Here is an 18440-nt window from a genome sequence, read left to right as displayed (position 1 = left end):
GTGAGAGTGGCAATGCCTGACCATTTTTATTTTTTTTTTCCCAGAGGTCTTTTTCCTATTTGCTGATTTAGGGGGTCTGCTTATTTGTTTTCATTTCTCATTGCTGACAATATGACTTCGGTCTCCCTTGCCCACCCTTTTGTTGCAGAATCCAGAGGAGCTGTCGGAGGATCGTGTTCACAGGGAGATGATTCCTCATGAAGTCACTGGATCCCCTGCAGAAATCAAATGTGACTTTCCATTTATCAGACTGAAATCAGAGCCAGCCAGACAGTGAAGCAAGCACAGTGGAGGGGGGACGGCGAAAGATGAAATCCAGCCAAGAGCGGAGCAATGAATGCCTGCCACCTAAGAAGCGAGAAATCCCTGCCACCAGCCTGCCTTCAGAGGTGAAGCCGGTCCTGCCAAACGAAAACCACCGTGCAGATAACCTGGCATGGCTCCCCAGCACACCCAGTGGCCAGGGCTGCCTGGGGGGCCGGCACCGGCCCGGGGGCACCTCCTCGGTGGAGGCAGGCTTGCAGCAGGGTTTGCACAAGTCACTGTCTGCAGGGATGGACTATTCCCCGCCGAGCGCACCCAGGTCCGTTCCGGCCTCTACCACTCTTCCCACGGTGTACTCACCTGCCCTCTCCCAGTCAGGGACCCCCGTTTCCCCTGTGCAGTACACTCACCTGCAGCACACCTTCCAGTTTGTCGGGCCCCAGTACAGTGGATCGTACACCGGATTCATCCCCTCGCAGCTGATCTCCCCAACGGCCAATTCTGCGACCGGCGCCGTGGCGGCGGCCACCGCCGTTGCAACCACTCCATCCCAGCGCTCCCAGCTGGAGGCTTATTCCACTTTGCTGGCCAGCATGAGCGGCTTAAGCCAGCAGGGGCACAAAGTTGAGCCGCACCTGGTCAGGACGCCTGGACTGATCGCTGCTGGGTCTCCTCCGCCCACCCAGCAGAACCAGTACGTCCACATTTCCAGCTCTTCCCAGAGCACTGTCAGAAATGTCTCTCCTCCAACCATCCCAGTCCCCCTGCACCCACATCAGACAGTGATCCCGCACACCCTCACCCTTGGCCCTTCCTCCCAAGTGGTGGTGCAGTACACTGACTCGGGGGGCCACTTTGTCACCAGGGATGCCCCCAAGAAACCTGAGAGCAGCCGGCTGCAGGCGATGCAGGCCAAGGAGGTACTGAACGGCGAGATAGAGAAGAGCCGGAGGTACGGCATTTCGCCTTCTGCCGACATGGGTCTAGTCAAAGCAGGCAATAAACCAGCTCCCCATCACTATGAGACCAGGCACGTGGTGGTCCACTCGAGCCCCGCCGAGTACGGCGTGCGGGATTCCTCAGGTGTCCGAGCCTCTGTCATGGTGGTCCCCAACAGCAGCACGCCCACGGCAGACATGGAGGTGCAGCAGGCTGCCAACCGTGAGACCTCTCCTTCAGCCCTCAACGACAAGGGAAGTTTGCACTTAGGAAAGCCAACCCACCGGTCCTATGCCTTGTCTCCGCAGCAGGCTCTGGGCCATGAGGGGGTGAAGGCGGTGGCCACGCTGTCCCCTCACACCGTCATTCAGACCACCCACAGCGCCTCCGAGCAGCTCCCTGTGGGGCTGCCGGCGACAGCTTTCTACACCGGCACCCAGCCGCCGGTGATCGGCTACCTGAGCGGCCAGCAGCAAGCCATCGGCTACCCCGGCAGCCTGCCGCAGCACCTGGTGATCCCGGGCACACAGTCCCTGCTGATTCCAGTTGGCAGCGCGGACGTCGAGCCATCGGGAGTCACGCCCGCGATCGTCACGTCGTCTCCTCAGTTTGCAGCAGTGCCTCACACGTTCGTCACCACCGCCGTCCCCAAGAGCGAGAACTTCAGCGCGGAGCCCCTCACCACCCAGCCTGCCTACCAGGCCACCATGGTGCAGGCGCAGATCCACCTGCCCGTGGTGCAGTCCATCGCCTCCCCTGCCGCCGCGCCCCCCACGCTGCCCCCTTACTTCATGAAGGGGTCGATCATCCAGCTGGCCAACGGGGAGCTGAAGAAAGTGGAGGACTTGAAAACAGAAGACTTCATTCAGAGCGCGGAAATCAGCAATGACCTGAAAATAGACTCCAGCACTGTGGAGAGGATCGAAGACAGCCATAGCCCAGGCATCGCTGTCATACAGTTTGCCGTGGGGGAGCATCGAGCACAGGTAATGGCATTGCGTGATGGGCTGGGGGGGGTTGGACTGAGGTGCATGCTCTGGCCCCCCAGGCCACACCACAGCTCACTCGCTTTAGATCTACTTGGGCTTGGTTCTTCATCCATCTGTGGTTCAAACTGTAGACCAAAAATCATCCCACTCACTGTGCTGGGAGGAGCCATCAGGTCACACTGGTGATAGATGTAGACTCTTGGATATCAAATGGGTCTCTTTTATAGCTGGGGAACTCACAGGAAGACTTATGTGATTTTCATGGGTTTTGATTAAAATACCAGATAACATAAGGAGTATGAAAGGTTACATTTTTCATTTTGATAGGTGATTTTTACAATTCACACCAGAAGGGTCATGATAGAATCAGATCAAAACTGACCCTAAAGAGATAGGTTGGGCACAAGGCAGTGAATTTCCATGGCTTAAAAACTTGGAGCTGCCTGGTAATAATTCTCATGCACATAAGTTACTGAAATGCACTACAGAGTTTTTCTGAAGCTTTGCTTGAAGGTGGTTTTAACATTGCATGGCTCATGTAAACTCTGTGGTCAAATGCAATTTGGAAGGAAAAACTATCTAGGTGTCTGGGCAGGCTGTGCTTCTGACCTCTGCTTCTCTGTTTCCAAAGCAGGACGAATACCTGTAACTTTCCAGAGGTGTTTTTAGGTTGAGAACAAGTGGATATTGATTTGAAAGTGTTGTCCTGATGCTTTTGATCCATTTTCTGAGCAATTCAGATTCTGTTGGTTGATGCTGAAAAGTTCAGATGTACTGTGTAGCATTTGGCTTCCTGGAGGTACTCAGTTTAGATAATCCTGCTGCAAATCTTTTTGTTTTGGTGTGAGTGCTGTGAACTCCACCATCTGCACCTTTGATGCTGCAGCCTCAGCACTGGCGAAGCAGAATGAGAGAGAAGGAGAATGAGAGGAACTGGGCACGGACACAGGTAGTAACACACCTCAGGCTGATGGTTTGGAGGAGAAAAGCAAACAGTGATGGTACTGAGGAGCAGATCACACAGAAAATGTCTTACAGTCTCAGCAGCCTGTGGCCTGTCCTTCCCCAGGTGTACACACACGATAAATCACTACATGTGGCATGTCCTCCTTCTCAAGTCAAACAGGCAGATTCCCTGTGTGGGTTTGTTCATGCATGTGCCTGCATCTGCACAGCTGATTGAAGTCAAGCCTCTCATGCTTCCAGTATAGAGACTCGATTTTTTTCCCCACTGCTTAACTGTATTTTGGTGCATCTCAGGTTAGAGGAACTGTCCTTGGATAAAGACCAGTTACTATCATTTGCCACGGTGCCTTGAATAATGAGATTTCAAAACTAGCAATCTCCACTCTGCAATTTTCATCTTGCACACATTTCTCTGCCTGCAGCCAGGCCATCGGTGTCTGCACAGAAGAAGGGGTACAAATGAGCAGATAGCGTTTGTGTCATGTTTCCGTCACAGCCCTGTCAAGGCAGGCAATGGACTGCGGTCCTGGGAAGAGCTGCTCTTTTGCAGGGGGTGGAGTGCCATCCTCTGGCAGAAAGGGAGCAAGTCCGAGGCTCTACAAATCCAGGGCCTGGCACACGGGTCTCACCCAGCAGAGTGTCACCTTACAGAGAAGCCTATCGGGAGCAGGCTGACATCATCGCAGCCGAAATACTCCCCAGCTGTGTTTCCCACCAGGGATGCTTCCAGAATGGACGGCAAGTCACGTAGAGATATGATTAGAAATGAGAGTTTAATTTAGGTTTCCTGCAGATTCCAGGACTTGGGTCTCTTCCCAGATCAGCTGTGTCCCTGCCTAGCAGGGACTACTGCTGGTTTTCCTTTGCTTTGGGGAGCGGGGAGAGAGAGAGAGAGAGCGGGTGCATTTCTACATGCTTGAAGTCTCTGACCTCACCCTTGGCCTGCCGTGGTGCTCTGGAAGTATTCAGCCTTATTTTCAGGTGTGCAGCAGTCATTACTCCTTAGAAGATGGCCTGTATGAAGAGGCTTAGTCTTCTCTCTGAAAGAGCAGTATTTTGTCAAGCCACTCTGAGCACTAGCACTGTGGTGCTGCCGTGCTGAAATAGAGCTCTTGACTCTGGAGTGCAGGGGGATAGAGCTGTGTGTGTAGTGCAGCTTCACAAAGTATTTCATTACAATTGACTTTCACTTGCATACGTGCTTCTGCAGGGAGAGAGCTTTTCGAGTGGTATTACCAAGGGAGTGTAACTTGTAAGTGCGTGCCATACAGAAATAGGGTTGTTATCATTAGCTTTGGCTCACTTACTTACTTCTCCCAGGGATCGCTGGGAAGTCATTATAATATTGATGAATCTGTATTTTCAAGCTCTGTCCAAACACTAGCTAATTTTCTCACCAGTTGAAGGACAGAGGTAGGAGGTTATTTTCAGCTGAGCATATACCACTGTCATGTAAACAGGGCAGCTACTCTTGTGTAGTGTCACTGCCAGCCCACAGGTGGCCCTCCCCAGCACAGCACCTAGGCAGAAAGGGGTCATCTTCCCTGCTTTTCCAGTCCTCCAGTCACCTAGAAAATCCATCCCTCTTCCAGGTATGGAAACCTAGAGGAAAATCAACACACCTGAAGGCCTTAGTAACTGAAATAAATGAACTAACTGTCTTTACCCCTGGAGGGATGCTAGGTTTCCATTTCACAGCATCCCAGCTCTGGATTAACAAGTCAAGTAAGCATCAACTGGGCCAGAACATAAAGTCCAGCTGCTGCTCCTGTGCATTCAAGGTGCCTAGAAGACAAGACCCATGGATCTACATCTCTTTGGAATACCATATATTATTTTTGTAATAAGAATTTCACCATGATTATGTATAGAATTATATAATTCTAATTATGTGTTATAGAATTTCATCACCTGTCTATCCTTTTGCTGCCAGGAGAATACAGAAGCCAGTAATTCACCTCCCTTGATGTTGAGGTCAAAGCACACAGGCTATGCAAAATGAGTTCTCTGAAATGCTACACTTCAGTTCCTAATAATTTCTAAAGTATAGATTAAATGGAAAAGATGAGCATGCAGTTCTTAATTTCCCTTTTTTTAAAAAAAAAACCCCAGCAAAACCAAACTGGAATCAACACCACTAGAGATGGGAAAGTCCCATTAGAGTATGCAGTTATTAGCTCTAACTAGTTTAGTTTAGTGCATATGATTTTAGACCATCATCTAGTTCAGTTTTCCCCTTACATCTTTCAATGCACACACAAATGGTTACTTTTTCTTTGAGCTCCCCTTTTCATTATCCTTGTCACCATAACAGACACAGAAAGAGATGTTGACTCAGTTCACCACTGCAGATGGAGATCTCTGCCAGCCTTCCCCTCATGTGATCTCTGTGTCCTCTGGTCACAGGACAGTAAGTCCTTTTGTCTGCAAGTGATGGGTGGCTGTGGTCTGTCCTCACGTTCCTGAGCTCTGGGAGTGCAGCAGATGACAGAGCTCATGTGATGAAGGCGGCAGCCTGTGGTCTGCTGGACGAGAGGCGGCTTCTCTTGGGAAATGACGGCATTGCGTGACTGCAGGGAGCAGCAGGCAGCCCCTGACGTTCCAGCCCTGCCTGCCTCTGCCATAGAACAGGGGACTGAACTGGGGTAGATGCAGCCCTGGGGGATGCCCAGGCAGAGCATGTTCTGGAGAGTGGTTCCATGGCATGAGGTGCTGCCTACAGCCCCAGAAATCTCTCACAGGAAATCCACTCTTGTGAGGGCATCGGAGTGCAGGGAGAACAGTAGAAGTCCTGAAGTTTCTGACTAGGGGAGGTTGTGTGGGAGCAGGGCACTGCAGAGGCTTCTCTCTGTGAGAAGGAGAGCTTCTATTCTGTGAATCCACCCAGTTGTTTTTTGAGCCCGAGGAGCCTTTCAGCACCCAAAGCAAGGCCTTCCGTGGAGAGCTCTGCTGCTTAATTGCACATTGTTTCCAGAACTGCTTCCTTCTCTTTGTTTCCAACCTGCCATTCCTAGTTTCATCACATTTTAATAGCATTATGGAGAAAAACACTTAATTGGAAAATGCATGTTTACATTTAGTAAAATATTGTTCACATGAACCACTTTCATTAGGCACCTTTTGCTTTCGTGCTTGTTATTTTGGTTGCAGCAGCGAGGCCCAAAACTAAAGTTGTGTTTCTCAATGATAGGAAGGGTGTTTCCTGGGCATCAGATCTTCCAGCCCCTAGTATAAGTATTCCTGCTCCAGCTGGGATTTCTTAAGCTGTCTTAAGCCTGTCTTGCCTACTGAGTTTGGCTGAGAAATAAAAATTACAAAGAGTTATAGAAAGTTTCAGTTTTCAGTGGCTTCACTGAAGAGTTTCGGCTGCTTTCACTAGTCAGTGTTAACAAATAGAAATATAAATATAGCTTGCAATGGAGCCTCAGTATGCTTTGAGAGGAGCCAACATGTTTGTTTCTTACTTTATCCTCTTAGTAGTAGGTAGGAAAGTTCCAAATTTCCTTCTGTCCTATAATAATTGTAGCAAAATACTGGGGGGGTGGAGGGAAGCTTTTGAAATAAGGGGGTTTGTCTTTTAATGCAGTGATCAGAAAAAAATTTGTGAGGGTGTTTTTACTGAACTTTCACACTACAAAGTTCTTAAACTTGTTTTTAGAGGATGGTTGCCTCAAATCCCTCCTTAGCTGAATCCAGAAGCAGACAGCTAAAACAGGGCTTGATAATCCATGAGGGAACTTCCCAATTTCAAATCAAAAGTGGTACATGCACAGTGTGACCAGATTGTGGGGATTCTAGCATTCCACCATCTTTGGTATTATTCATGATCACCACCGCCAATTCTGGTATGTGTTTCAGTGATCAACCCTTCAGGCAAGTGTTTTGGATACTACATTTAAAAAAAAAAAAGCATAATGTGTGGTGGAAATGTGTTGACATCACAAGGAGCTTGTGTGTTGGTGAGGATGATGCACACAACCAAGTATGATTCTCACAGATACAAATAGCTTCTGACAGGGATGGAAAAGTAGAAAAGGAAAGAAAAAAAATGCAGCAGGCAAGCAGGAAGAAAGAAAGATGTGAGAAAAAGCAATATAAAGGAGAAAGCTGTGTCCACCAGATGATCCATGCTTGGAGACAGCCTACAGTTCTTGTGCAGACAGCAGCTTCCATGTAAGTCCATGGGAGATTCTGGATACTCATTACTTCTCCTGATTAGACTCCAGATAAACTGAGATGCATATGTGTAGAATAGGATCCCAAGCTCTGGGGAAATATTTCTGCAAATCCTCGTGCTGGAGTGTTTTTATCCAGTGACATGAAGGGCTGGGACTTTCATGGTTACCTCACCCCAGTTTCTCCATAGTTCAGAGCTTAAACCAGGGCTCAGGTCAGGTCCCTTTCCACTACTGCAGTGTGTGTAGTTTGACTGTTGGCAAATAGTTCTGATTGGAAAAAGGTTTAGCATGACAAAAATTGATGTAGTATCTTACACTTCTAAACTGCTCCTTTTGAAATTCCTTGTACAGTGGCTTACTGTGTTGGGCAGGTGGAGTGGCAGGATAATGGATGTAGTGTTATCCACTGGCCTAGTTGCAGAAGTGCATAGCATATATTTATAGACTCAATTAGGTTTTTCCAACAGAATCAACCCTCCATAAACAGCAGTTTATGGCTGCTAGTGCATGGCATGCATATAGTCAGAGACACTGTCAACATCTGGTGGGAATCATTGGTTTCCTGCTTCTGGAGCATCTATCTCTGAGCTGTCAGACATTCCTGAGCAAGTCTTCTTGCCCAAAAGGGCTGTGGAGCTGGTGGGGTGTGAAGGGCACTACCAGGGGCCCTGCTTGCAGGGAGAGCAGCTGTGGGGGTGGCGCTGCTAGCAGGGATGGGGCAGGGCTGCTGGGGGCTGTGCTTCCATAGAGCCCAGCCTCTTCTGTGAGACAGACCGTGCAACTCCATCCCAAGGCTCACACTTAACATTATAAACAGATGTATTGGAACTCTGGAGTGCAGTGTGCATCTCAAACTGCTTCTGTGTCAAAATGCATTTTTAATGGTGCAAAGCCATGCTGGGTGTGACAGAATTACTCGTTCCAGGGGTGAGAGGTGGTTTCACAAGCCTGCTGTGATCTTCCTTTTAAGTGAGTCTGTGCCCCTGGAGAGGGAAGACTCTCCAGGCAGCTGGTGCAGTCTGTGGCTGCTGAATGGCTCAGAAATGAGGTGAGCACATGTATTCAGGTGATCTCCTACCCTTTTGCCCCTACCAAATTAAGGTTACACCATCAGAGTGGGATTGTGCCCTCATGCCTGAGAAGAGCTCCAGAGGACATGAGGCCTGTGGGAGCAGAGCAGTGGGTATCTGTCTCCAGCACAAGCCAGCCTCTTACAGTCGCAGACCTCACTGATGTGACAGGCAGCAGTTAAAAACACGTGCCAAGTTTTGAAGAAGTATTAGTCAGAATTTCCTGCTATCTTTGTAGTGGGCTGGGGAGGGGGGGGTGTCAGCCCCATGGGTTGAGAATCACATGAGTCCACATCAAGTGTTTGAGCCTGCAGTGAGTGCTGGACTGCTACCACGTGCAAAGATAAGTGGGTATTTTATCATGGTTTTATCAGGTGTTTTTTATCATGCTGGGACCTCAAGGCCCAGCATTTGCAAGGTCAGGGAGCAGGAGGCACCTGCTGTTGGTCTGTTCTGGCCATGGCAGCTCCCCATAAGATGGTTAGGTAGGATTCCTAACCAGATGTGTCTTTAAAATGGGGTAAAGCAGAGGGAAAGGGGAACCACAGGAGGAGGAAAGATGACCACCTCCCTGAGGAAGTGCAGGAGATAAACTCTGCAGCAGAGTGGAAGATCAGGTGTGAGAAGGGAAGAAACTGGACTGGTAACAGACTGCTGAGGGAAGGCAGGCTCTCACTTGCTGCTCTTAATGGCTACAACTTTGTGTGTGCTCGTGGCCTTCCCCTGGCAATCAGAGTACCTTCACCCTTTCACACTGCTCAGTGAGTGCTTGTTCGGACAGAGGTCAGGATGACATTCCTGTGATCACTTAGGAAATCATATATCAGAACTGAGAGCTTCTCTTGAGCCATCCTCTGGTTGGAAAAGATCTTTAGATTTAAATTACAGTTCTAGGTACCACAAGGGGATGGTAGGAAACAGTTGGCTGACACTGCAGCTGTTTGAACTCTTTTGCCTGTCTGAGTGGCTGGATAAAGGTAACACTTGATTCCTGCTGAAGTTTGTTCTATGAAATACTGAGCTCAGAGAAAGTATTAAGAGCTGGGTGACAAGGGCTGGCGTGAAGTCTGGTGACCAATATTCTGATTTTGCAGAAACTGAACATCGCCTTTGCAATTCCAGCTTTATCCCTCTCCCCTGTGACAAGCGCTGCACATGTGTGAGGGCTCATGGAGTGATCTCATGCTCTCCCCTCTCTCTCCCTCTGTCTTCCTGTGTTGTCCCATCTCTTTTTGCAGGTCAGCGTGGAAGTCTTGGTAGAATACCCTTTTTTTGTATTTGGACAAGGCTGGTCATCGTGCTGCCCTGAAAGAACCAACCAGCTCTTTGATTTGCCATGCTCCAAACTCTCAGTGGGGGACGTCTGCATATCGCTCACACTCAAGAACCTGAAGAACGGCTCTATTAAAAAGGGCCAGCCCATGGACTCAGCTAGTATCTTACTGAAGCATTCAAAGAATGACAGTCTAGCTGGAAGTAGACACAGGTATGCGGAGCAGGAAAACGGGATTAATCAGGGAAGCGCACAGATGTTAGCTGAGAATGGTGAACTGAAGTTTCCGGACAAAATAGGATTGCCTGCAGCACCTTTGCTCACCAAAACAGAACCCAGCAAGCCCCCAGCAACAAGGAAGAGGAGGTGGTCAGCCCCCGAAACACGAAAACTAGAGAAATCAGAAGAGGAGCCACCTTTGACTCTTCCCAAGCCTTCTTTTATTCCTCAGGAGGTTAAGATTTGCATTGAAGGTCGATCCAATGTAGGAAAGTAAAAGTTGTTTGGGGAAAGGAAATTAGGCTATCCCTTGTCATTTTTATCCAGATTACTGTACTGTAGACTAAATAACCCAGTATTTACATGTTATCATCTTATTTTAGGTTTATGTTATAACCTTGTTGTTATAGTTGCAGCTGGTATTATGCAGGAGACTGGTGCATATGTTTTTCCACAAGTGTTTGTCAGTGACTAGGTTTATCGAGAGCTACAGAAGGGGCAGTATCTGCTTCACACACCCTTAGTGGAAATGAATGTGTTGTCATGGCTCCTGTTTTCTAACACCTCGTGTAGGACAGGGTCCAGCTGTGATTTTGTTTTCTTTTCATCGCTTTGTGTTTGTTTTGTTGTTCTGGTTCCTGTTCTAGTTTTTTTGGGGGGAGGTGAGGAGAAGGGAACTGTAGCAGAGGTGTGTGTCAAACATGGGGTGCGTGTGCGTGTGTGTGTGGTTGTGGGTGCATGCCAGCCCCCAGGGCAGGACAGCTGCTCTCTGGCGGGTCGGTGATGAGGTTTCCGCACCCCAGGTGGATGCTGAGGAAACAACCAACCCTTGGGTGTGTTACTGAAAAGGATTAGACAGTCTCTGATGTTTTCAACAACAAGCCAACTCTTACTCAAGGCTCTGCTATACATATATATATATATATATATATATATATATATATGTGTGTGTGTGTGTATATATATATATATATATATATATATGTATATATATTTGTGTGTGTGTATATGTATATATATATTTTTCCCCCATGGGGTCTGACTGCACTGATTTTTATTCCTAAAGCAAACTGCCACACCACATTTCCTTTCTGCTTGCTAGTGCAGTTCCATTGCCCAGAGTCAGCGACGGCGGGGCTGTCCAGAGTCTCGACCACAGGGTTTCCCTTGAGGGAGGGGGGTGGGTGGGTGTTTACGTGTGCGTGGGTGTGCCTGGGTGTGCGTGGGTGTGCGAGGAGGCCTCTGGCTCTGCGGATGTGCCTGGCTCAGGCTCACTCCTGTTTCTGTGCAGTGTTAGACAAATCGACCGGGTTACGCCATTGACATTTGCTTCCACGAGGTAGACGCAGACTGCCCCTTTGAGATCACAGGCATCCATCGTTTGCAGTTAGGTTGCAAATCTTTGTCTTTAACTCTAGTACTGGTTTTAGTTCTTGGTTATGGACAACCGGTGCCACTTTTTTCAAATTGCGGTGTGTGACACAGGAATCCGCTGTTGAAGATGAACCTAGAATGTCTTTAAGCACTTAAAATGCTGTTCACACTTTATTGCTGAGCATCCTGGTCTAACACTCAGTACGTACTGTATATCACTTTAATCTGCTCGGAAAGCAACAACAACAAACAAACAAATCTCTTCAACACTGTAACTACATGCAACTATGTAAAGTTTTCTCACAGGCAAGATGCTGAAAGTTTTAATGTGGTTTCAAAGGGATGAATGTGAATTATTGAACTAGTATGTGACAGTCATTGTCCACAAAGGACTACTTAATAGGAGGCACTTTTTAAACTTTAATGCTTGAGAAAGAGTTAAAGGCATATGCGAGCTGACATAATAAAAAAAAAAAAAAAGAGAAAGGAAAAAGGAAAGAGGAAAAATCATTGTCCAGTGTTTTTGAAAAAGATGGACTTTAAAGAATCTTGCAATTTGCACATCTTGAGTTTATCATTTGTGTGGTATTCCTGCAGTTTTTACCTAATAATGTTGTGGGGTGGGGGGGTCTGAAAGAGCATAAACAAATGTAGCAATTACTCACTAACCTGCCTACGCTCTAGGCCATTTCATAGGGTTACGTTCCTTTCAGAGTTCATTTTTGGTCTTTCTACCTTATCGGCCACACAGAACCAGGTCCTACCGGGACACCTCTGAGAATTTTTCTTCAGACTTGCTGAGAGAGTTTTCCAGAAAAAAAACCATTTCTATAAGTAAGCAAGGTGTTTGTTTGTTTTGAAAACAAACCTATTGTTATTTTATTGTTTTTATTATTATTATTATTATTTGTTATTTTAATTGCATCATTTTCCATTGGAAAGGCGACATTTCAGGAGTTTGGTACAAACCAAGTAGGAGCGGGGGGATTCACGCGTTCAGTCTTTTCTTTCCCCAGGTAGGGCCGGATCCTCTGAGGTGCTGTGCACCCAACCTCCTGCACGAGCCTCGGGGAGGTGCAGCACGAAGTGTGTCGGGGCTGAGTGCTAAAGCATGTCGCTGCTTCTTGGAAGATCCCAGTGGGATTGCAGTGGGATTGCACTCGGGCCCTCTGTGAGCAAGCGTTCATGTCGTCATTTTTGGTTGGCGAGTTCACATCCTTCAGGTAGTTTTGAAGAAGCTGTACTCATAGGGAGAACAGGAAATCAAAGTCCGTCATTAGAAACACAGTAACCTAAAGTGAACAAATTTATTTAAAGTCTTGTTTTCCCTCTCCCCTGAAATACAGTGCTTTTCTTTGAGAGAAGAAATGTTAACCCCAAACCCCATCTTTGACTCTTGTTACTTGTTACTTGAAATTTAGCTCACACCAGACCTAATTGTTTTTATACCATATTCTGGGGTGCACCAAAAAGTTGAAATATGTTTAAAATAGCTTGAAACTTTTTTTGAATTTCCTTGAATTTTATTAACCTCTCGGCAGGCTACCAAATAGCTGAGTGGGTTTCTTCTCACAATCACACAGCTTAGTTAGTGCTTATTTGTTAATATTTCTGCTCAGAGAAGTTGCTTAATCTTCCATATACTCTGCTCAGGGCACTTGCAATTTATTGTTTCGTTTTGTTTCCTGTTTTTTTTTTAAGCTTTGATGGTAAAGGAATAGAAAGAATTACAGATTTTAGTTCACAGTCTTACCACTATTTCTGTACTTCACGTCTACTTAGAAAAAAAGAAATCTCAAGTAAAACCATACGCATACACATTTGTGGTCAATAAGGAAGCAGGGGCTATTAAACTGACTGGATCTATTCAACTAACACTAAAAAAAAATAATAATAAAAAAATACATTTGGAGCAATAGGAATGTATTAGTTATGTGCTTGTATTTCAGACTGAGGAATTCTGAAATAACTGGTTCTTTCCAAACAATTGTCCCCTTCCATGCTTTAGCTTTTGTAGGATGTGCAATACCTTACGTGCCAACTTAGACTCACCTGTGTGGTGTTAGCTAGATCTCATACCCACTTCTGATTTCCCCTGGTTTTGTCTCTTCTGAATTCTTTCTTTCTACCTTTCTCCCTGCCCCCCCTCCCCCCCCTTAATAAGTCCCTCCCTGTCCTCCCCCCTCCAAAAACCCACACCATATTAAGGGTATAAGATTCCTTGCCCCGGAAAACATGAACCCATTTTGTATCTGTTGTTTAAAGAGATCCAGGAAGAAAAAAAAAAATCAAAAAAAGAGATGTATTCATGTCTACATGGCATCCAGGCAGAAGGTGGCACTCACCATATGCCGAGTGCCACCTTCTGCCTGGGCACACGCACACAGGAGCTGGCTCCCACCGGGGCCAAGTCCTTTGCAAGGCAGGGCTTTGCCTTTCCCTCTGGCACTGAGCATCCCTTGTGGTGCAGCCCCAGGCCTGGGAGTGCCATGGATCCCCAGGGCAGGTGCAAAACACCACTTGCAAGCACGGGGATGCTGAGGTGAAGCCGAAGGAGGAGGCTCTGCCCCTGCTCTGCGTGCGGCCGCTTTGCAATAGTAACTAAGAGCGGTTTCTTTTTGTCTGTTTGTTCCTTTCCTTTTGTAGCAGGCCTCTTTAGTTCACAACGAAATGCATACAATCACCAAGAAATTAGTCAGGGCAAAGAAAAATAAAACAAGAACCTCTTTATAGGGATTTCTTAAAAAAAATCTACTTGTCTGTCTGTCTATCTGTCTATCTATCTATCTATCTATCTGTCTATCTATCTATCTATCTATCTATATATCTCTATATATACAGTGACTGTTCCTTATAGCGTCTAACTTAGGCATTGTTTCAGTTTGTCTGGGCCACATCATGGGGAATTTGAGTTTGATGTCACTTACCTCGAGTCCTCTGGTCAAGACCCGAATTGGAGTCGCTGTTGACCTATTTTACCATTTTGTACCTTGCCCTTAGACTTGCTTTCCCTCAAAGATGCAGACCTCGGGAGGAGGGGAGGGACACATGTTCCTTTTTTCATTCCTTTAATTCCTTTGTCCCACTGTCGCTTCGTCCCACCTGTCGTTCTCGTCATTTTCTCAGCATGGGGAAGTGACATCACTACTCTTGTTTCCCTTAAATCAAGGAACATTTAGAAACCTTTCACACCTTTTACTCAGGGATGGGGCTGGTGTATGTGTGGTACACTGATGTGACCAGAAGCAGCACTTTTACTGCTCCGGAGTAGGGATGAACAATGTTACAGACAAGTTTGGATTTCCTGCATCTCATGGTTTAAACTTTGTAGATCTCATTTAGATTGCAATACAAAAGCAGCAGGCTCAGCATGAACTGTAGCTGTTGGTTATCATGAAAATACACTCTCTGCAGAGATTTATATTACTTTAAAGTGTGTTGCCAGTAGTAAAAAGGAAATGGTGAAATTCTGTTAATTCTTGCAACTGCTTAAAAAAAAAAAAAAAGCCTGTGTCAAGGAGAGCGAATTCCCAATCTTTTTAAACACTAATAGTGTTGTTTCAGAATGGCTCTTGGTGCAATGCTCTGCATGTCATGGGACCCAGTTCTGCAAACGCTTATATGTGTGTCCATGGGAGGTCTGGGCTGGCCAGCAAAGGCTGCTCAGGGGCTTGCTGTAAAGCACATGTATAAATCTTTGTGGAACTGAAGCATGGTTCAATCAGGGCTGGATCCTGACCTTTGTTGGGGTTGACCAGGGCAGAAGCCTTGGGCAGGTGGAGGGGATTTGGCCCATTGAAACACTTTCTGCTGTCCCAGAAATTTGACAAATGGCAGAATGAGATATGCACTCGTACAGTTTCCATTTCTTCCCTCCCCATCATCACAGGTAGCAGCAGAGTCCACTGTGAGCTCTGGCCAGTGTTGATGTGAAAAGCAAGGGGAACATGCCACCAGAGTGGAGGCAGTAATTTCCTTTTCTCTGGTTTTTCCAACCCTCCCACTCTCCCAAATCCTGTAATACATAGCAAAATGAGAATTTGTTGATGCAGATATGCATATGTGCACACACACCCCCAGGCAGAAGTGTCTGTTTGCACACAAAGAAGTTATGTGTGCATTTTTTTTATGTGTATGCCTACATGTCCACTTGATTCCCTGTCCTGAGGACAGCCTTGCTTTGTGCCCATAGGGAAATTCCAAACGCGTTGCACACCTCTACTCCAGAGTTCAATTTCTTTTACATAGACGACCTCGCTTCAGATGTGTTACCTTTACTGATAGGATCTTTTCTTGTAGCACTATACCTTGTGGGAATATTTTTTGATGTAAACCTAATTTGAGAAGCTTATTAAAAATAGAAACTTTTTTTGAAGCACTCACATTGAGGAGTACAGGTAATGTTTTAAAAAATTGCACAAAAGAAAAATGAATGTTGGAATGATTCATTCAGTGTTTGAAAAAGAGATGGCTCTGTTTGAACAGTGAGTTTCATACCTTGTTTGTAAAAAAAAAGTTTTTAAATACAAAAGCAGAGAAAGGTTGAAAGTTACATGTTTTTTGTATATAGAAAATGTCATGTCTAGATGATCTGATTTGTATTGGCTCTGGCCAGGAAGAATTATTACTTAAAAGGCTCTTAAAGAACAACTGCTTAATTTTCTGTTCATATTATATGGGTCCCGTTTCTGGGGAATGGAGTCATGCTGTTAATTCCTGTGCTGAAAATACACCTTGGAGCAGCAATTCCTGAGTGCAGCTACCAGGCACTTCGAAGGGTGGCTAATGTGCAAAATAAGAGTCTCCCTCTCCAGTTGTATTTTGGCTTTAAGTCTCTTCCGCCTGCGCTGAGGGAGCCCCTGGCAGCCCAGAGGTCAAGGCTGGTTCCGAGGGAGACTTGGCCGTGCCCTGGGTTGGCCCAGGTGTGGGGACCCTGCTGGTGCTGGCAGCCCTTGGGTTGAGAGCTGCTGCCAGCTGAGCACAACCTGTGTAGTTTCCACCTGAGGCCTTTTGGTCCCATTTTTTTTCTCTCTCTGGGGATGCTGTTCCACTTTTTTTCAGCACTTCCTGGTCCAGATGAAATCCAAAGAGTACAACCCTGAGCTAGAAGTGCTTGTAACAAGGTATCCTTGCCCAGCACTAGCAGCAGAATGGTACCTGAGGTGACCCAGCCCTCCAGCCCCAGTCACTGCCCCTTTCTCCCACCGCTGCTGCCAGAGCGCCAGGAGCAGCTGGTCACACGGTTCCAGTGACGGTCTTGACCAATGGCAAGACTGATGTTTTTCAGAAGCCAAAAGGAGAGGATCCTGAAGCAGTTTCTGAAGAGAGGACCCTTTTCCTGTCCAAAGATTGAGCTGGGCAGCTGGGAGCTGGTGGCAGGGTGGAGAGGGCAAAGTTTCCAGCTGTTCCCATCCCCCTCCCCGGAGGTGACCCTATCTTTGGCTCCCACGGGCACAGGGGATCGGAACGCTCGCCCTGTGCAAGTGACCCCCGGGCACTCAGAAACCAGCCCCAGTTGTGTCACGGTGAAGTGCATTCAGCCAACAGGTAGTATTTATACAATAACCGTCTCTAAGGGTTCCGTAGGTTTTTTCTTGTTGTTAGCTGAAAGGACACAAGTCTTCCACTGAGGATTTTTTGGAGGCTTCATCCAAGGTTGTTTCTTTTTTGTTAGTTTCTATTTTGAGCAGTTAAAGCTCCTGTGCCCTTTCCCTCGACCACGCAGTAGGTGTGCATTGGAAGTGTTGTTTGCAGCGAGCGGAGTCACTTGTTGAAGCTGTCCTTGCTGTACTACGAGACTGGTGATGGGCAGAAACTTCAGGGCCCAGATCCTCAGCCAGGGTGGAGCCAGGGTGGGACCACTGGCTCTGCCGGCAGTGCGGGTCTGCCCCTTCTTCACACCTGCTGGTGAGGGGATTCCACCCTGGCATTTGCTTTAAAAGTCCAGGGCCCAGGTACTCTCTCGTTGAACAAGCTCTGCAGAATTCTTGTTCCAGTCCACCGGGTTTGGATCTGGGAAGCTGAGGGCAAAAATGGGCCGGGGGTGGCCGCAGGTGGCTCGGATGGCCAGGCGCTTTGCGAAGTTACTAATCTGGTAAGGCATAGATGCAACTCTTCACGACAGTCAGCTAATGTTGAAACTCACTAATGTATGTATTTGCTCCTTTTTTTTTTTTTTTAATAATGTATTAACTTGTTGAACACTGTTCTTTTCACAGTGTTACAAAAGTGGGGGTGGGGGAATTTCCCAACCTTTTTCAGTTTGGGTGAGCTACTGAAATCCATTTTGTACTAGCTATGTCACCGCTCCCGGCAGCAGCTGGCAGCGGCGCTTGGCCGAGCCGGGGTCAGGTCCAGCCATTAGACATCAGTAGTTTTTAAAGTAATTTTTTTTTTAATTGTCTAGTATTACTAATGAGGGTTGTTGCAAATCACACTTCCAGTGTAGTTCCTAGTGGAGGCCCAGTAAAAGGGATATCGCAGCTTTGTGTTGGGGAGAAATTGAGCTGACATGGCCAGTACAAAGGAGAAAATAGGGAGGGAATAACGTTTTGCACCTTATTGAAAAGAGGAGAAGATTTTAAGTGCATACAGACATAGTTAAGAGCTTTTATTGTGACAGGAGAACTTTTTTCCATATGCGTGCATACTCTCTGTAATTCCAGTGTAAAATATTGTACTTGCACTAGCTTTTTTAAAACAAATATTAAAAAAAATGGAAGAATTCATATTCTATTTTCTAATGGTGGTGTGTCTATTTGTAGGATACACTCGCGTCTGTTTATTGAATTTTATGGTCCCTTTCTTTGATGGTGCTTGCAGGTTTTCTAGGTAGAAATTATTTCATTATTATAATAAAACAATGTTTGATTCAAAATTTGAACAAAATTGTTTTAAAGAAATTGTCTGTATACCAGTACAAGTTTATTGTTTCAGTATACTCGTACTAATAAAATAACAGTGCCAATTGCAAATGTGTGTTTTGTCTTTTATGACTGAATGGGAGAGAGCTTTCCTAGGGACATAATTTGCCCAGTTTAATTCCCTGCCCAGTCCTCCCCCAGCCCTGCCCTGGCAATGCATTTGAGAGCATTGGCTTTTACTTGTGATGATGCCCAGAGGCGGCCTGTAGCCTCCCACCTGTGGCAATAAAACGCTCTGCAGCCCA

The 18440-nt window shown here is 46.6% G+C and overlaps 1 protein-coding gene across 4 annotated transcripts in view; it reads left to right on the top strand.

Annotated features, from left to right (window-relative positions):
* Window positions 1-10790, top strand: part of ATXN1 (ataxin 1) — a 215886-nt gene extending 205096 nt beyond the window's left edge. For all 4 annotated transcript variants that reach the window (XM_066545207.1, XM_066545181.1, XM_066545198.1 and 1 more), the window contains 2 exons: window positions 149-2189; window positions 9645-10790. In XM_066545207.1, the coding sequence (XP_066401304.1) occupies window positions 309-2189; window positions 9645-10175 (2412 nt within the window). In that variant the 5' untranslated portion in view covers window positions 149-308 and the 3' untranslated portion in view covers window positions 10176-10790. The remainder of the gene's footprint in view (window positions 1-148; window positions 2190-9644) is intronic.
* Window positions 10791-18440: the final 7650 nt, after the last annotated feature.

The sequence above is a fragment of the Molothrus aeneus genome, chromosome 1 (assembly GCF_037042795.1).
Source record: "Molothrus aeneus isolate 106 chromosome 1, BPBGC_Maene_1.0, whole genome shotgun sequence".
Lineage (NCBI taxonomy): Eukaryota > Metazoa > Chordata > Aves > Passeriformes > Icteridae > Molothrus > Molothrus aeneus.
Note: the sequence above shows the minus strand (reverse complement) of the source record. Positions and strands in the feature narration are given on the sequence as shown.